We start from the raw sequence: 20,160 nt of genomic DNA, 5'->3' as shown, positions 1-20,160 counted from the left end.
TCAACAATGGGTAGATGACTTACATCCGGAAGTTGTTGAATAAAATCGTGAGCATTAGCAAGCTTCGCAGCTTCTTCTATCTCATCTTGAGTTGCATCAAGTTTTCCTAACCTTATGTTATCACTGATAGTTCCTTCGAAAAGTATCGGTTCTTGTTGTACACAACCTATCTGATTACGATAAGCTTTCAGGTCCAAATTCTTGATATTCTCGTCTTCAATTAGTACCTTAAATGGCAAATATGAAATTAAATTATGAAAACTATAGAAGTATGAAAGTGTATATTAGCATTTGAAAGTTGAACAAAGTGAACAAATGACAAGACTACCAGTTAGCTCTTAACCATTGATGGAAACTTACATAAAATTTTTACTGAATTAGCCTTCAGTTACATTTGAGATTATGAAGTTACCACTTAAAATTCATCTGATTCTTATCGCTACAACTTATCGTCCCGTTGCATCAACAACACTAAACAACACAGAGATTTAAGAGGTCATTTGGGTTATTCTAGCATAGATATAACTCAGCCATACTTTCTGTAAGAATTCAAACACGTCCACTGACACAAGGTTGATCTGTACAGAACACCTCGGGAAAAACATACCTCGCCGCTCACAGGATCATAAAATCTTTGCAGCATGTGAATAATTGTGCTTTTTCCTGAACCACTGGGTCCAACCAAAGCTATAGTTTGTCCACTTTTGATCGTCAGACTAAAATCCTGTAAAATCTACAAAGTAGAAAAAAAGGTATCAATATAAGAAATATAGTAGTAAATCAAATGTTCAACTTTATTTTAAACACATAACGTTACGAGATTAATGTTTCTCTCTCTACAATTCTATATGGGTTCGTCACTAACCAGAATGGAATCTATCAATAATACAAAAATCCGAAATTTCTCTGTGAACGATAGCATCTACAAATAGATCTCCGTGGAAATTTAACTGCATAACAATTTAGCGGACAAATCAGACGATCAGATGATGTACACACTTAATTTAATTGTGATTTAGGTGAAAATCTTATAGAGAAGCCCATTAGTGAATTTATGTTTGAATCTATTTCCTGAGACTGAAAATTGTCATAGCATGCGGAAAATTACATTTTTAACGGCTTTCTCGTTTTGCGAGAATTTACTTCACAATGATTCTGTGAACTATGGAAATGATGGATAATGGGAAGAATTCTGATTTACTTACAGTAATATCTGGTCTGCTTGGATATACGAAAGAAACATTTTTGAACTCAACATTTCCAGAAAAGTTTGGAATGAGATTTCCATGTCGATCTTTATCAATTTGAGGGATCTAAAATAAGAACAATAGCTATAAAGTAGTTATTGGTTTTATAACAAGTAACAATAAATTCAATCCGAAGTTCAGTTGTTTGATTTCCAGCAGTAAATTATGTAATAAACGCTTCAAGTCAAATCTCAGATTTTAATTCATACATGAGGTAGTAGTAGCAATATATGAGTAATGAGTTGACTTGCTGTTTCAACAAGGTTCAGAGAAAAATCTATCCTCCTTTCCACATTTCATGACACAATTTTTTAGAACCAGAGTTTCATAAAGCCTGTTCAGGAAGATAGACTTTATTACTAGTTAGTTATACACAGTCAGTGGAATTTAAACATTTGCAACAAGTTTTTCATTCTAACATATTTACAATATTCAAGTTATGACTGTGCTCCTTAATAAGTTGTGATTTCTTCGGAAAAACTGATAAAATTCCCTACAAATCGATTAAAAAATTTGAACTGTTCGAAACTACTAACTCCATTTCAATCAGAATCCTGAAAATAAATTTACTGTAGTATCACCGAAATTTTTACATATTGTACGTTGAGTCAAAAAAAGAAACAAAATTTCCTCAAAAAATTGGGTGGATTTTTGACAGAATTTGTCGATCCAAATTCATTGTCTTTAACAGCATATTAAAACCTGGCACATGTGTACATTGGTTCAAGTTGCTGCATCCCATTGGTATAGTGAGTTGGAATTGTCAGGGTAAATCCCTGAATAGTAGAAATAGTAACAGTATTAGTAGTAATAGAAAAGATTAGATGTTCAAAGTACGATTCAAGAAAACATAAATTAGTGAAATAAGACTATGAGGAATTTAGGGACTAAAAATCAAGAGGAAGATCAGGGTTAAATAAACCTGCACTTCTGGAAGCAATTTTGAGCCATGTCACCCAAAGTCTCTAATCATTGGTCTCGATAATTATGCGGACCCCAAGCAGATAGCCTACACCTACCTACATACTTCAGTCCTATCCCCAATGACAATACAGACTGATGTCACGTCTTTGTTTAGCTGCTCCTAGTTTTCTTCTAACTTACTCCTACATCACACATCACTGGTCGAGGTAGGAGGTGAATAGGCATACGTAACCCATGTCTCAACCACCTCAGTTGAGATCGATTTACTATCTTATCAGTCTTAGGTTTGCTTTTCACGAGCTCCAGTTGAAGTTCTGAGTATTATTGAAGCTAATATTTTAGACAGCATACTAATCAAACTGATTCCTCTTCGATTGTCACAAGATGATCGTTTTATTTCATCGTAAATGAGGACGATTAGCGATCGAGACCACCCAGATGAGATCGCATCCAGTTTTCAAATTCTATCTACGATCTAGGTTGATGTAACTGCTAAAACTGGACCGCCATCCTTACAGATTCGCGGAATGAGTCCATCTAGATCTCTTTCTCTCCCTCCCCTTAGATTCCGTTCATTCTTGTCAACTTCACTAAAAGTTAGATGATTTATGTCAATTTGCCATTCAGGTTGTTTGAATATAGTAGGTAACTGATATGTGGCGGAAGGTCAGTTGAACTTTCCCCTTAATTGCTCTGCTCATCGATACAGTCTCGCGGACTGACAAGGAATTGTAGTCCTATCTTTTTTGAAAAAAATCACACTGACAGCAGGATTCCTAAAACTTGTTTTCTTGATAGGTCTAAACAGTTTTCTACTGTTACCTTCAGCCCCTAATATTTCACCCACTTTTGTTTTCGCTGCTCATCACTGTTCAAAATCGCTGCATAGGCTTTTTATTAACTTGTGTTTAAGCCAATTCCACTTCTCATCGTGTTTTGAACTACATGGAATGAATTTAGGGACATCTATCAGTTCAGTACACGCTGCTGAAATCCACTTATTTCTCATCACCTTTTGGTTTAAGTTACTGACAGATGTCACTGCTGTTTCCATAGCTGTTTGGATGGCATTCCAAGCTACTTTGGGGTGGATATCAATCAGATGATTGAATGTATGCAGGTACAACGAGGAGGCGACGGTGTGTACGGTATGCACGGGACTATCTACTAAAATACAGTCCAGAAGAGTCTCTTCCGCCCTTGAGTTTAGTGTTATATCAACACTAGTGGGGTCGCTGGAAGTGGCAGGAGGGTCCTAGATACACAGAGTGTAAGTCGCGCTAGTTCTTTATATTGACAAAGTGAGATCAAATGAATGACCATACTTGGATCGAGAAAGCGAAATCTTAGAGTCCTTTCAAGATAAGGGAGCTTGTCGACCTATATGACACAAGGTTCAAAATTGAGAACAGAAACATGTAGTTTAGTGCGTGGTTTTAAGAAACCAGGAATAACATTTGATGAACTGAAATCACTAGCATTATTGACGCTTAGCGATAAAAATATACGGGGGTGGGGCTAGTTGCGAAGATTTGAGAATTATTAGAAAATGAGGAAGCAATTTGATCGTGAACAAGATCCTCTCGAGTGATGTCAGTGGTAATGAGAGCAAGTGTCAAATTCAACTGCCCACTCCATGAAAAGTATTCCCTCCTCAGGGACCTGAAACGAAAATAGGGTTAGCAGTGGTCTTAGTTGTCTGGGAACGTGAACCCAGAGTCCAAGAGACAACTGATTGAGGTTGATCACGCATGGTCTTTTATTGGAAAGTTTTCAATGTACTTGCTCCGTACATTGAAGGCCCTTTCCATCGGAGACAGGAACCCGTGGAGATAGGTGAGGTGAGAAATTTTTAGGGTCGAACTTCCCTAACCTTTTCCTCTTTTTGTGAGAAGAAAGAATGGCTACAGGTGCTGGTTGTCCGAGGGAAATACCTTACCGCACTCACACCCTTCTACAGTCAGCAGTACAACTTCGTTCTCGGTCTTTAATTTGAAACTTTTAGTTTCTATTGTTCTTCAGCTAACCTTCCTGGCAAGAGAGGACCTAAAATAAGATGTGCTCCAGCCAGTATATCCCGGTCGAGTCATCACGATAGTCAAGCCCAATTATTACGTCAGGGTAACAGCTATAGTCAGGATAGTAAAAATTATAATCTTGATTCATAAAGGTTAGGGGACATAACTGATTAATGTGCACTCTAGATTTTTTCTAGCAAATGTTCAACATGATGATCTTTATCTCAGAACCTATTTTTTAGTTATTAATTTAGCCTTGAAATTTTGAGTGGTTTGATCATAACAGCTTTGTAAGAAAGGTTGTAAAACAAACTCACACGCTCAATAGTACCATAAATTTCAGAGGCTGATGCCTGTGCGTTCATGAAATATTGAAAACTTGGTAGAGCGTTGCCCAGAAAAATACTTCCCAAGAGAACATTTATGAATACCTGGAAAAGCAAAATAATTAAAAAGTGACAACTAATAATGGTCTTCTTTGAAATCACTATTTCATCAGTAATGAAAATGTACATACAATAAACATTCGAAACGTCATTTTAAATATGTATTTTTATTTCATTCATAAATTGTTTCCAAAAGCTTTCACCACTTGAACTCACTCTAAAGTGTGTGCTGAAACCCACCATCAAACAATTTTCATTATATGATGTGCCTTGTATTCTTTCTAATATCGACTACGAATCTAATCAACTAAAGAAGGAATAGAGCGATCCATGCTATTGTTAGAATATTCTTCTTCTAATCTAAATTAGATCAAGTAATAATATCATTTGTATAGAAATATGGTTAGCTGTTTCAATGAGGTACTTCCATTTTAAACACTCATTGTTTACTTTTGACCAATTCGAGTCATTGAATTTAGATTTATCATACTATTCAGATAAATCTAACGGATAATAAAATATATTATGGTGAAGATAGTTGTCCACTTGATACCTATTACGAACAGGATAATTACAAGTTAAGATAACGGCTACTTACTGGTTATGAAAGATAATTGGGAACAATGGGGAAATGATAGACAGAAAGGAAGTTTAAGAGCATCATATTTGAGCCCAAAAAAGCATGCTGGTATAGGTGGAAAAATCTGTAATAAATTTAATTAAAGCTAGGAAAATAAGCATAATAGAAGAACATAAATATATTTTAATCAGAGAGAGAGGGATTTTGTGGATATTAAAGTAATTTAATAGTTGAATTCATAAGTCAATTGAAGCTAGACCGCCATGGAAAACCTGGACGGTGGCGCAACTTCGTGGATTGTTTGAAGTTAGACATTAACACCGTTGGATGCCGGCTCAGTGGTCTAGTGGTTAGGCGATCGCACGGGAGACTGATAGGTCCTGGGTTCGAATTTCGCAAGGCGGGATCGTGGATGCACACTGCTGAGGCGTCTTACACTAGGATAAAACGGCCGTCCAGTGCGTTCAAGTTTTCCATGGTGTTCTAGCTTCAATTGACTCATGAATTCAACTATTAAAATAAATATATTTATTCAGTAAATTCTCTTCAGCTGCTTATGAATTGAAAACAATAGCATTAGCCATTCTAAAAAAATCGACAAACGATATACATATTTTATAATTGAAAAGTTTTCATCAGATTTATAGATGTAGATTAATCAATGATAATAATTGTGAAAGAAACAGACACTATTCCAACGGTTATTTAGTTACGAGTTAAATATGTAAATTGTTTTGAAAATTAAACTGAAAAGAGCAAACAAACAGAATTTTTAGAATTGAAAGATCATTGTCACAGTTTATATAGCACCATAAATAAGAAATAGTAGAATCAATCCACTAAATAAAGATCAGATAAGAAACAATACTTGAGAAATTATATTTAATGTTATGAAAAACATTTTTTTGTATCAAGCACTTGTAACTGTGGTGATCAAAGAAAAGCAAGATTGATAACTGGATTTTTTGAATGTATGATTTTGATTTAAATACTTTTATATCAACTACTAAAGCAAAATGAAACAAACTGTATTTTTTTTTAGTTATTGACTATTTTGAAAGCTTTGAGACATCATTCACCGTCAGATAAATAGCGAAAAATCGTGCTAATAAAAACATCCCTTTCTTTTAGTCTCAGTCTTTGTGGTATGTGGTCAAATATGAGGATAGAGATGAATTCATATTATTCTGTTACTATTATTTTTCTTGTTTTATTCAGATTTATGAATGGGAAAAACTGTATGAAACATTTACTATTGGGGGAATTTCAATCTGCCTAATAAAATAAAATAATGTAATATAACTTTTTTATTTGGGAATTCAAGAGCCTTACTTATATTAACGTGTGGCTAACTGCCGTTAACATCTATACCGTTCGTTTACTTATTGTCAAACTGTTTAATTTTTAAAAAATACCTTTTCGAACAATTCCACAAATAACACACACAAAGGTATTTAATGTTTAACAAGAAGTTTCAGTTTTAATTTTAAAAACATTTGACTGCATTTTGGAATTTTAAATGTGTTTCAAATCGGTTTTCATAGTTGGGTCAGGTGGATATCAGTGTGACAATCCATATGTGCATTACTCATATGTTATGTCTTGAGTTACTCACATTATTATTTAACGTGGGAATCAAACAATCAGGATGACGTAGGTTTTAAGTTTAGAAGTTTTACCTTATTATTGTTGAAATGAATTACCTTGGAGAATATAATGATAACCATTGGCTTTGAAAAAATTGTAACATACCAGTATTACAGATCCGGCATTATAGTTTTCGTCAATCATTAATTTAATACCATACCAAAATATCAGTGCAGAAGAACAAAAGATGGTTAATCCTATGGCACCAGTTACTAAAAAAAAGAGAAAATCACAAGTTTTAATTATTAGTTTACTGACTGAACTTTAGAGCTTGTGTATACTCATTGCCTAATTCATTAAAATTACGAATTTCTGAGAACGATTGACCAAGATGTGTCAACCTTTTTGTGGTGCCTTTTATTTTGATGTCAATTAGATCGTAAAATGATTGTTATCGAAATATGCGTATTTAAATTTCATCCTCGTATTTGAATAAATTGTTCCTTTCATTACTAACGCGATTTAAATCAATAATAATATACGAGGATTGGCAGCATTTATGTATCGATAACAGTCATTCATATGATCCAACTCGAGTCAGACATCGGGCCACTAAAATCTAGATGATTGTTAAATACTGAGTGTATTCAAATGATTTACCTAGAAGTAAATTTTACGAACAGATGGAACCTATTTAATGATCTGACTTATGCACACCAGATAACTGTGTACTCAGAAAATTACTATGTAACCAACTGGTTTCGGGAAAACAATACAAATATCGAATAAACTGTCACTGATTAGCTAGTATCTATAGACCCGACGAAAAATCTTAATTGAATCTTAGATTTGGATAAGATTTCAAAACAGTGACATCACCTTTTATTTGCACACTTTAAGGACAAACAGATTCATCAGTTAAGGTAACATTTGAGCAATCACATGTGGATTATTTATTAGACTAAACTTCTTGACGAGGTTCGGATTAGCAATAATCATTTTATATGCTACCAATAATTTTTTTAATAAGACCTGTAAAGCAGTCATGAACGTTGCGACAAATTCCATATCTATAGTATTCAAAATGAATTATCTAGACGTAGTAAGTACTTCCTATTCAAGTTATCTGTGACATGTGTAATAGTTCAGTCAGCTAGTCAAGCGTAAAATATTATTTGTCACATTGGTACATCGATCCAAGTTGCTATACCTCATTAACTTAGCGAGTTAAAGTTTTCGGGGTTGATTCCAAAGTAGTAAATGTGGAAATGGTATCAATGATTATATAAAAGGTTAGGTATACAATCTATAGTTTAGAAAATATATAATTCCGTGAAATAATAGAAAAATTTTGAGGGAGTTAGAAACTTAAGGTTTAAGGTAAGACAAAACGTTCATACGCTTGTGGCATAGCGAATAATCTCAAACAGAGCTACCCAAAGGCTTCAACGATTGATTACGACAATCAAGAGGACCTCAATCATGTGGTCTGCACCTATCTACGTGTCTTAATCCAACTGTCAGTGAATTCACTGAGTGACGCCAAGTACTGGTTTTCCGGCTCCGAGCTTTTTTCTAAACTACTCCTAAACTAACCAACTCGTGTGTCGAGGTAGTCTATGGGATGCATCCGTATCCGCCAAAGGATAAATGAATTTTTAAGGAAATCGAAAAAACCGAAATCATCGAAATAGTCTCCTGAATTTCCACTAGCTATAAATCTTCTTTACAATTTGAAAGTTTAATTAGATTTCAGAAGCAGTTATATACGTAAGACTAATTTGGGTATCCATGATATCTCTCCTAAAATAAAGATAATTTTTTGACTATTTACGAGAAAGATATATCCATTCACAGAATCTTACCTCCACCAGTTGCCGTCGACTTTTTGAGCCCGACCTTTTCGGCAAATACAAGCTGCTCACTATATCTTGCTAGCTCCTTCTGCTCGCCACCAAATGCCACAACAGTACGAACAGCTTCTAAAACTTCGCCAGCGATAGAACCTGCTCGTGCATATGCAGCTATTTCCTTAACAGTGAAATATTTCATAATGAAACCGAAACATCCAAAAACTGCAGCAATAACAGGTAACATGCAACAAGCTACTAGTGTAAGTTTCCATCCCACTGAAAAACTTATTATGATGCCTACTATGAATCCTGATATGTGTTTTATAAAACCCCCGAGTGTTGTTCCAATACCACGTTCAATGAGCTCGATATTCTGAGAAAGTTTGCTGATTAGTGACCCAGATGACTGTTCATCATACCATGGAATATCTTGTCGTAAAATACTCTAAATGAAAACATGATTTTAAAATAAACTTAACTTCATTAGCTTGTAAATCCAAGTCAGTGGTAGAGTATGTTTGAGTTATACTAGGTTTGGGTCAAATAAAATTCAAATTTATTCGCCGATATTTAATCAAGGTGTACGACTAAGCAGATGGTCATATAGTATTTCTAAGTGTTCTATGTTCTGTTGGTTACATACATTTGAAACGAACACATTAAGCCGAATCCCACTGACCATTTTAAGATAAACTCCGTTTTAGGTCTTGAATCTAGGCAAACTGAGATCTGCGCCTAATATTTCAGCTCATACAGATCAGGAAGTTCTTTTGCAAACTGAATACCTATATTCCGTGGGATGACTCCTCAGTCAGACCAATAAAAACAAAATACGTCTGAATTCGATCTGTAAACTTTGAAAAATGAACTCAGTGAATTTCAACTCGAAAAATCTTCCTGTAATGTACTCATAACACTGTATAGTAGATTGTGCAGTTTCCAATTTTGTATTTAATGCAACTACCCCTGCTTGTGTCATATAAGCTCAGCAGTGAAGACCGTTTTCAAAATATTCAGAGACTTCCATTTATAACTTATTAACAACAAGTAGTCACTTATAGGGATTTCAATTATATGATTTTATATAAGCAAGTCTGTCAAAACACAAGAAATTGGACAAGATCCTTTGAATTAAAGAGATTTCTTGCACGAGAGAGCTTTGAGATATTTAGTATACGGAATGTTTTATAAACTGTCACATTATGGTATTTTGAAATGGTATGTTTTTGTAAAACGGTACACTGTGTTGTAATCTTAAAGAATTTCGTCGTACACGCAGCTCAATTTAACTTTAATGAATCTGTTGAAAATATCAATTGCCTTTTATATATTTCAATCGCTACTCTAATGATTTCAGTGAAACAGTTTATTACCATTTACTTGTTCAACTCTTGAAAAATTGACGAAGTCACAATGCCGAATTTTTTCGTGACCTTAGGGTTATCTGTCATTAAACTTGATACATTTTTCGTAACATACAGGTTAAAAAGCAGCATTCTTTAAAATATATAAGAGATTATCATTTGTAATATCAAAACATGTTTTTATCCATAATTATCGATTGAACAATAATAAACCAGTACATATGTTGAATGATAAACAAATTAATCTCTAAAGGAACTGTTACTATAAGTGGAACTTTGAGACATTATATACGTTGAAGAATTTGAGGTACATATGCACCATGGGTTGAAGAATTATTACAGATTCTTTACCTCTTAATAAATAAACACTGAGTTTTCAATGTCTTTCACATTAAGGTATTTAAACTAACTGAATTAAAACATTTTAAAACTTAATTGACCAAAAGTGCATATCCAACATTGCTTTACAGAGTAAATATGTTTTTAACTTCATATTGAACCAAGAAACTTTGGAGTACTGATTATCAGCTTAACGCAGACATGAAACCTAAAGTTCTTCTAGTTCTTTACTTTATTGTGGCATTGAGTGATGAAATCAGTAGTTATCTACATGAAACATGTCAATCACATTAGGATGAAAACAGGCCTCCACATAGTTGATGTAATATAACGCTACTTGTCACGGATTAGCGCTGAATAATATTCTTAATGTTCGAGTGAGAACTAGAAAAACGGTAAGTAATTGAATGCTGCTGTTCCAGTGGTTCAAACAATGCCCATATTAGTAAATAATTAACTTTCCAAAAACTAATTCTCAAGTAGTTTTATCATATTACAAATAACGAAACTTAATATCATCAATGGAACATTACCCTTAAAGCATGGTCATTTCTTGATAAACAGTTTCAAGTTTTTTAAGATGCAGAAAAATAACAAAAGTTAGGCTACTTTAATATAAGTAATGATAATTTCACAAACGTGACTGTCTATAGCAGACTCTCAAAGAACTCACGTCTTAAAATGTGATAAATAAATTAAACAGAGTTTTTAAGTGTAGGTAATTTACGGTATTTCTAATATCAATGTACATTCGTTATTATGTGTGATAGATGTTAGGTATAACTGTTATGTATATCACTATAATGTCCGGCAATTTCGAACTAGATAGAAGTTAACTAGTTCTAGTGAAAATAATCCTAAATGTTTTAGTACTAGTTAGCTGGATGTATCGGTATCCCGGAATTAATGTTCATTCCCGGACTCAAACCAAGTACCCTCGTCCTGGATTCCACTGCTAGACACCATCATTTCTTATTATAATGTTAAATGTTTGTTCAGAGTAACTGCAAGGCATTTTTTATATAAAACTATGTGACTAAGACTTAATATCAAAGAAAAAAACTGAAATGTGATTTCGCTTTTAATTAATACCTTAAGTGTGTAGTGTACCATGTGACAACGTTGAAGAACCCTGGACACATTTTTCTTAAAATTCCAACTTTCATCTATACACTTAATGAAATATAAACTCATTGTATAATACGTTCCATAAAGTTAATCTGATTGTATAATTTTCAGTAACTTGAATAGCTTGTATCAAATAACCACTCTTTTTTAAAAGCTTTTCACATATTTTTCCTTAAGCTTTTCTTCTTTTCCTTCTCAACAGTTCATTAAATTTAGATTACAACATTCATATGGTTTAATGTTAAACATAACTAGAAACAGAATCGTTGAAAACTTGAACAATTCAAACTCTATTATTACTAAAAGTAACTTTATAATGTCAGAGTTGAAATTTTGCTCAAAGTGTAAACAATGCATCAAAGAAAGTCATTACTTATTAGCTGATTGTCAATACTGGCATGAAGATTGTCTACGTTGTGTATGCTGTGATGCTAGATTAGCTGAATTAGATAAAATTTTCTACATTAAAGCTAGGATGTCATTATGTCGAAGAGATTATCTAAGGTAAGTAAGTAGTCAATGTACATTTTTAAGTATTTTAATAAAGTAAAATAACACTAGTTCATTAAGTAGGTATCATTACCAAGGTTTGACTTGATAATTTCTAATAAACTGAGCATTAGGTAGATTGTTATAAATAAATAATATATTTGTAATATCACATTGAATAGAAAAATTAGATTTTCTGACGTTTCGTGACTTAGTGTATTCCACTTCTTCAGAGAATAAATAAATAACCAAACCAAGATTATTATTGGAAGAGGTTTTTTGTGGAGATTTTAGTAATTTCAATAGTTGAAATCATGAGTCAATTGAATAGATCACCATGGAAAACCTGGAAGCACTGAACGGCCGCTTCGTCCTAGTATGAGACTCCTCAGCAGTGCTCATCCACGATCCCGCCTCCGCGAGATTCGAACCCAGGACCCATCAGTCTCGCTCGCGAGATTCAGGTTTTCCATGGTGGTCTAGCTTCAATTGACTCATGACCTCAACTATTGAAATCAAGATTAATCCAAGTTTAAAAATAGTACAACGGAACAACACAAGAATATTTATGTGATCAGTCAAAAACAGTTCTGAATAAATCCATGTCACGTCGTTTCGGTCAAGGTGATTCATAAGTGACATGTACATAAATTTGTATATATGTGTGTAATGTTAAGGATGAAAAATGTATGACATTTATGCTGAGAAAGGACAGAGTTTAATTTGTAAGATGATAACGTGAATTGTGAATAATAGCAAACTAGGTGGCTAGGACAGATAATTCAAGTAAGATGTATGGTAAGGCCTTCCTTTCTGTTGAGAGCAGTACGATTATGCATTATATGGAACGCTTCAGCTACTCGCCTTTCTTTGTAATTATAAAAGCGTTTTTGTAATATTTTGGTATTTTTAACGTCGATTTGGTAGTCGTTGAAAATGGCGTGAACTGCTATTGCTACTAGTCTGATATTATTCACGATTCACACTATTATCTTACAAATTAAACTCTGTCCTTCAGCATAAATGTCATACATTTTTCATCCTTAACATTACACACATATACAAATTTATGTACATGTCACTTATGAATCACCTTGACCGAAATGACGTGACATGGATTTATTCAGAACTGTTTTTGACTGATCATAAATATTCTTGTGTTGTTCCGTTGTACTATTCAAACTTGGATTAATCTCGATTTGTTTATGTTAGGATAGTCGGAAAAATATACCAATAATTATCGTGTTAAGTCTATGGTGTCCTTGGACCTTAAATGTACATTTCTTATTGGTCGATGTTTATTTCACTTGTTAAATATTTTGTAAATGTTGTTTCCTATTTTATGGTAATGATGTGGTGTGCTTGATTGGTATATAAACAAAGTATGTCTGAAATACAACGATTCATAACTCAGAGGCTGTGACTTGCGTTCTTCACTCAACTGGCTAGGACAGACTGCGAAGCGGGATCAATCAGGGCACAAGGTCGTCCATACGTGTTTTCCGTGTCTACTGTAATCGATCGATATAAACGCTGTCTAGCATAACCTGCAGTCCCACACACACGCGTTACATTTGTTTATTTATTTATTCTCCGAAGAAGTGGCTTACACTTAGTCACGAAACGTCAGAAAATCTTATTTTTCTACTCATTGTGATATTACAAATATATCATTTATTTATAACTACTTCAGTAAGTTAAAATACAAAATACTTGGCGTAATAATATCTGTTTAAATTGTGCTAAGAATTTATCAGGATTTCAAAAATGACAGTGACCACTTTTAAATCACTCAACAATAGAGATTACGTTAGTCAGGAAGCATAATACTTTTCTACGTTCCAGATATTGAAAAACAACGAAAAGCATCAATCTTAAATGGAACTTATGATAGAGAGTATTTTTAAATCATAACAGTACAAACCGATTGTACAAGACAAGATACCTCATTTGTTAAAATAACCATATAAATAGACATAATTTACCAAAACTGATTCCGCACTTCAGGTAGAAACTCATGTATAAACCCATGTATAAATTATATTATCTTCTATTTTTAAACGAAAGGCTACAAATGATCATACGAATATTTTATAAACTTCTATTAACCGATAGACTTGTTTCCCAATCTACAAAAATGTAAGTCTATCATGTCACCATTTTACTTCTCAGAAATTTTGCGTCAATTATAGTGTAAATTTTATTTCCAAAAATCGACCACGGAATCAGTAAATTTATTTGTTTTCGTAAAACTATCGGTCTCAAGCCCGGGTAAAGGAGGAAGTTTGGGTGTAAAGTCGGCAACCCCATCCCGTAGAAAACAATCTTGATGAAGAAACGCTAACCAGAATCCTCATAAAACTGAGTTCCATCCGGAATTTTAGTGGTCATCAACAGTAACAAGGCAGTCAATACATCAAATTTCCTAAAAATTCCAAGTCGCTTTATTTCATTCATCTAAATCTTATTGAAACTAGATTTTATGCGAATAAATGTCTACTTTCATGAGCTATTAAAATAGTTTCTCTTATTAGACAGAACAAGGAGGGAGGCATTTTACTTTTGACTATTTTTGCAGTATTCCTAGTGTTAAGATTCGAAGTAAGGTCGACTGAGGATTCCGTAAATACTAATTATTATCTGCACATGACTAGACAAATTGGTGAGACTATAATTTATGGACAACCATTGGATGACTCTAAAGTGACCTTGAGACGGCACACCTACTTATTAGGGTCAAAAGAGGGTTATAAATTAGTATGAGTAATTAGGATTCAGAGTTAGAATTTAAGGTTATGAATTAAAGTAAGGGTTTTTATCACTAACCGATATCAGCTATACTCCTAAGATATTATTTAACGATATGAATGAATAGATTTCGCGCCAAAATCAAAACTCGCAATCCCTGATTTCGTTGATTCGTCCTTGAATTAAACTCTCACCGACAAATCAATTACATGATATGTGATATTACTTTGACACTGGTAATCTCTCATGAGAAAGAGTACACGAGACTTTCTAAAGAACTTTTGAGAAAATTGAATTACATGAACAAATAACACGGTACATATGGTATTATACAAGATGAAACAACAAATAAAAGCGAGTATTAACTATTAACCACATCGTAACATGATCATAATAAATCAAGGTGTGAAAGGTTACAGAAATAATTGTTGTTGTAGCAACATCAATAGGTCAGAATAATACTGATTGTAGTAAACCGTTAAATTTACGTATACCACTTTACGTATATCACATGAAGAGCACCAAGACAGAAAATAGCCCAAACATCAAAACGACAAAATGTTTTGCAATTTGTTATTTTCATGTAATATCATTTGTTTAACAGCTTGGAGCCTCTCAACGCCATTCCAATAAGCCATATTGCCAATCTGGTTTTCTTTTAAATCTTCAAACGGATGAAACTTTTGAGTAACATGTTCATTGTCCTAAAGATTGTTTCGTGCACAAATTAAGTTCCCATCAAGTTTAAATTTAGTGGTATATACCTTTAGCTTCAACTATTTTGTGGTATAATATGGCTCATGATCGATGTTATTGATGAGTTAATACCACAATTTTAGCGTAACCAACTCCCTATGTTACAACATTTCACTAGACCCAAATATCTAGCCATTATATCTTGATTTTTAACAGCTTTTCAGTTGTTCTAGTTCTAGGTTCAAAAGTCTATTTTCAAATTCACACAATTTTGTTGATCATGTCAATATGAGAACAATTTTATTATTATTTTTCTTCTCAAAATTACATTTTAGATTGTATGGTAAAACGGGTGAATGTTCCATCTGTCAGAAACAAGTACAATCATATGAATTTGTTATGAAGATAAAAAATAGTGTTTATCATTTATCTTGTTTTTGTTGTCAATATTGTCAAATGAGGTAACTAATTAATTATTTATTTATTTATTTTTATTTATAATAATAGAAATAATATTTACATTATGAAAGGAAGTCAAAAGACATTTTTAAGAAATAAAACACTAGGAAAAAATTCTTTCATATACATACCGTCATAAATTACAGTGATATTTATCAGTGAACATGTAAAGTTTAGTTAGAGTACCTTTATATTTTGATCGATCAGAATGAAATCACTGTGAATTGATTAAACTATTCTAATTAATTTAATATAAATTTCTTAAACGGGGTAAAATTGTTTTGTTTTTTTCAGACAAGTATTTCTGTGCACAAACTTCATTTTATATATGCTCATTGATATCAACAATCCAAGCATGTTCGGAATGCGATTCTACCCCTTGAAATGCAAAATGTTGCTTCAGGATTGGTTTGCATCGACACCTGAATTGATGATAGGGAGTGAAGTAATTGAGCGTGTCGACTGCTTCACTTATCTTGGGAGTTTCATCTGGTGTGTGACGAAATCTCAGTACGGCTACAGAAGGCTCGACTAGCTTATGTCAACTTGCGTCATTTATGACGTACGTGAAGTATCCGTCTATCAACCAAAGGACGTGTTTACTGCGCAGCAGTTCGTTCTGTCCTATTATTCGATCATAGGTGTCTTCGAAACAATGCTCGTATATCTTGAGACCATCGAGTAAGTGACGCAGCTGTTAGGAACCGGGCACTAGGTAAGGATGGCAAATCAATTGATGAAGTAGTGAAAATTCATCAGTTGAGATTGCTGGGACACGTGTCACGCATGCCCAACCACCAACTGCGATGTTTCATGGCGTAGGAGTAGGATGGAAGAAAGCTAGGGGCGGCCAGACCAAATTGTGGCACAAATCCATGAAGTCACTGACAAGTGAACTGAGCCATGTTGGTAAGTGTAGACTACCTGGTTGGGACCGCGAGACGACAGCAACCGATGGTTATAGACCTTGAATGATGGCACCATCAACAGCTTACTGTAGATAGGACAAACCAGCTTCCAAATGGAGAAAGAAATTTGGAAGACGTTGGAAGTGAATAGGATGTACATTACGGAAATCACCATACTGCATTCTAAATAGGGATCCTGAAGGGAAACGGAAAAGTGGAAGGCCGAGGAACACACTACGTCGGGAATTGGAAGAACAGCAACTGGAAAAAAACTCGAAAGGATTGCACAGGACGGGGTTGGATGGAGAGTGCTGGTGGGCGGCCTATGCTCCTCCATGAGGGGTGACAGGCGTAAGTAAGTAATAATAAGTTGGTTGTATATCACGTGACCCTACCTAAACGGATCTAATATGTAAGAGTTGATCATTGGCCCGATGATCCTGAATTCAACCCCTGACTGGATTGAGAGTGAGTACCGCTAGGGATCCTTGTGCTGGGACAGAACAGCCATTCTGTCTTCTCCGGCTTTCAACAGTCCTCAAATCAGATAATTCTTTGCCGACGACCTCCTACAGAATATAGCATTATTAACCATAAATGGCAGTAGATATGTTAGGTTACATGCAGAAATATGTTACGTGTGACGAGATTGCTCAACCATGTTTAATAACCTCTAACTAGCAAATAGAAAACAACTCTAACTTTAGAAGATTAATTAACGACAATAATTAATCAGGTAATACAGTAATAATGCTGGTAACAATTCATATAATCTCTAAGAAAAAGTGAAAATTGCATTTTTAAAAGGAAACGATTATATTTTTCCCTAAAAATGTCACTAATTACAGAGAAAGTGTGAAATGGATAATCAAATTCTTTTAAATAAAAGCTGGACTTAATTTGTTCAATACAACTCCCTACACTTAAGGTGTATTAACTATCCTAGTTCGTAAGATACTGTTCTGCTTTTCTAACTTCCTTAAGTATCTCGTAATTCATTTTTGTATTTGAATATTTTAAATTGGATAAACTGAGATCCCTTTATATACAAAATATACGCTTTTAAACAGTAACTATGCAACTGTCGATAGTCCTGTAAAATAAGATTTATTCCTCTTTTAATATAACTGCTGTCCCCATTGGATCATTTAAGTCAGCTAAAGAAGCAAATTTCATAACCATTTTATTCCATTTTAAAATGTAGGTTTTGCATTGGAGATCGTTTTTATCTACATGAAAACATTATTTTATGTGAACATGATTACATGGAATTATTTCCACACATTTCTACACGTGATATTGATCTGCCTCATCCAGAAAAAAGAAATATTATTTGTTATAAAGCTACTGCTAACTCGTGTTTTTGTTCAAATGAAATACTTTCAAGACAAAATTGCACTGATGTTGGAGATGATGAAGATTATGATGATGAAAATAACCAAAAATATCAAATGAATCTCAACTATTCACAATGTATTGCTTCATATATTCAACTATTTACAAAGTGTAAAACACGCATTACTGCTGAACAAAGTTCTTGTGACAATAAATTAATTAGGAATACAGATAACAGATTATGTTCTTTATTAAATCCATTTGATTTAAACTTTCATGATTCCACAACAATATCAGATGACCGTTCAAGTGGTTATGGTTCACCCAGTTCACCGGGGAATAGCTTCCATGATAAGATTTGAATTTCAATAAGAGATATTCTAATAGTATTCAGTCTTCTAATAGACCGATATGTTGACAGTTGTTGAACATTTACTTGGGATATGTTTAAACAAATCAAAATTTTCAGAAAATAAATGAAAATATGGAAGCGTTTATGATTCTTTAGATATAACTAATTAAACAAAAAAGTAAATGGATATTAAAACAATTTCTTCTTGAACTACCATATTAGAGAACTAAATGATCTAAAGAAGAACAGATCGTATTATCAAATGCATTGTACATTAAGTACTATATATCATAAATAAATTATTTATCCCAACATACTTTTAATGTTTCCTAAAATCATAATTTGTGTAAAAATTATTATTAAAAATCAAACCTTTCAATCAAAATATCAAGAGTTATTCTTCCATAGTTCAAGCGTACATCATACAACAAGTCAACTTTTGGCCTGAATAAAGTATGACTATTTAGCTTATGGAATTAAAGAAGTAATTAGTCTCGTCAGTAATTATTCTACTGTATCATTAATGGTACTAAAGAGAAAGGATATCTTTTCTTTTATGTGTATCTAGATCCGATTAAAGCGATTTGAGATTGACATGTGTTACTAAGGTGAAAACCACAACTGAAAAATGAAATAATCAGCAAACAAATGTTCCGAAATATTTTTACAAGTTAATTTTACATCCTGTAATTACAGTATTGAATAAACAAAACGTCAAATTTTCGAGTTACGTTCATAAGTTCACAGCAGAATGTAGAAATTTCAAAATTTAACCAAACGTTTACCGAAAAAATTGATAACCTGGAAGCAAACACAGTGATGAAGATTTTTTACCAGAAATCTATCCAATGTTCGTAAAAAATCTATATTTTCAAAATACAGCCGTGTTCGTTTTCTACCCACTTAATTGTGAAAGAGCGATCTTGAATAAAGTAGGCTTCATGAGTTTTGAAAAACTCTTTAATAGTATTACAAAATGATCCACAAGTATTTCTTTGAAGAGTTAATTCGAGAAGGAATACTTAACCTTCATATTTAGATCTTCTTTTATAAAATAGAAAGTGACCCACAAAATCGGAATCTTACGATCACTTACAAATTCTCAGAGTTGCGTTCATCCTTATTTAATTTAACATACAGGGTACATAAGTGTATTATTTTTTGGACAAGATGAGTCAGTTTGTAGATAATTTATTATCTTATTTTTCCCGTCACTATTAATAACAGAAACACTATGTGCAATTTTAACAGACAGTCTGAATTGATATGAATCTTGTGACTATCGGTGGTTGATCACAAGTACGAATATGATTTCAGTGCTTAAATGAAGGCTTCAATAACAACTTTTTAGAACTCAAAAAAGACAGGAATTATTGTGAGATAGCGGCTGTACACTTGACATGGATAGCTTAGTCGACTGAAGGGAATGAAAGTCTGGCAAGTAAATAGAAAATCGACTTCGGGAGCGTTGAATATGCCAAACGTATCGACTGTTAGCTAGAAGAATACGCAATAATTAGCTTCTCAAAACACCTTGAAACATTGACGGATTGTTTAGAAAAAGACAGTGTAGTGTATGCTAATTATGTCTGTTGACATAATTAGTATGCAACACCAGTCGGAAGTAGAAAACCTGGCAGCAGAAGGCTAAGAAGATCAAGTTGAAGAGAATAGAACGAAAAATGGAAAGGAATTGTGGACTGGAAGAACCATACAAAAACGTGAAGGACAAATGGTGGAAATTCGC

General features: G+C 33.5%; 3 protein-coding genes across 4 annotated transcripts in view; 2 read left to right on the top strand and 1 right to left on the bottom strand.

The window, feature by feature from the left end:
- Positions 1 to 9,323, bottom strand: part of ABCB1_3 (Multidrug resistance protein 1) — a 32,053-nt gene extending 22,730 nt beyond the window's left edge. The window contains exons 1-6 of one of the 2 annotated variants that reach the window (XM_051216280.1): positions 8,608 to 9,323; positions 6,908 to 7,014; positions 4,507 to 4,620; positions 1,206 to 1,313; positions 361 to 733; positions 24 to 227 (exon numbers count right to left, since the gene is read on the bottom strand). Coding sequence is in view for 1 of the 2 variants with exons in the window: in XM_051216279.1 (XP_051066855.1) it covers positions 24 to 227; positions 608 to 733; positions 1,206 to 1,313; positions 4,507 to 4,620; positions 6,908 to 7,014; positions 8,608 to 8,839 (891 nt within the window). In the remaining variant the exon portion in view is untranslated. The remainder of the gene's footprint in view (positions 1 to 23; positions 228 to 360; positions 734 to 1,205; positions 1,314 to 4,506; positions 4,621 to 6,907; positions 7,015 to 8,607) is intronic. The other variant, XM_051216279.1, reaches the window with a different exon arrangement.
- A 992-nt stretch (positions 9,324 to 10,315) lies between these two features.
- LMO3_1 (LIM domain only protein 3) lies at positions 10,316 to 16,019 on the top strand. The gene is made up of 4 exons (XM_051208227.1): positions 10,316 to 10,693; positions 11,629 to 11,930; positions 15,695 to 15,820; positions 15,867 to 16,019. Exons 2-4 carry the CDS (start codon positions 11,665 to 11,667, stop codon positions 15,955 to 15,957), a joined length of 483 nt encoding a protein of 160 aa, XP_051066854.1. The 5' UTR covers positions 10,316 to 10,693; positions 11,629 to 11,664; the 3' UTR covers positions 15,958 to 16,019.
- Positions 16,020 to 17,801: 1,782 nt separating this feature from the next.
- LMO3_3 (LIM domain only protein 3) lies at positions 17,802 to 19,230 on the top strand. Its single transcript, XM_051216278.1, has one exon. The coding sequence runs from the start codon at positions 17,992 to 17,994 to the stop codon at positions 18,421 to 18,423; it is 432 nt and encodes a 143-aa protein (XP_051066853.1). The 5' UTR covers positions 17,802 to 17,991; the 3' UTR covers positions 18,424 to 19,230.
- The last annotated feature ends 930 nt before the right edge of the window (positions 19,231 to 20,160 follow it).

The sequence above is a fragment of the Schistosoma haematobium genome, chromosome 4, assembly GCF_000699445.3.
Source record: "Schistosoma haematobium chromosome 4, whole genome shotgun sequence".
NCBI classification, from domain to species: Eukaryota; Metazoa; Platyhelminthes; class Trematoda; order Strigeidida; family Schistosomatidae; genus Schistosoma; species Schistosoma haematobium.
The sequence above is the reverse complement of the archived record's forward strand: the minus strand, read 5'-3'. Positions and strand labels throughout refer to the sequence as shown.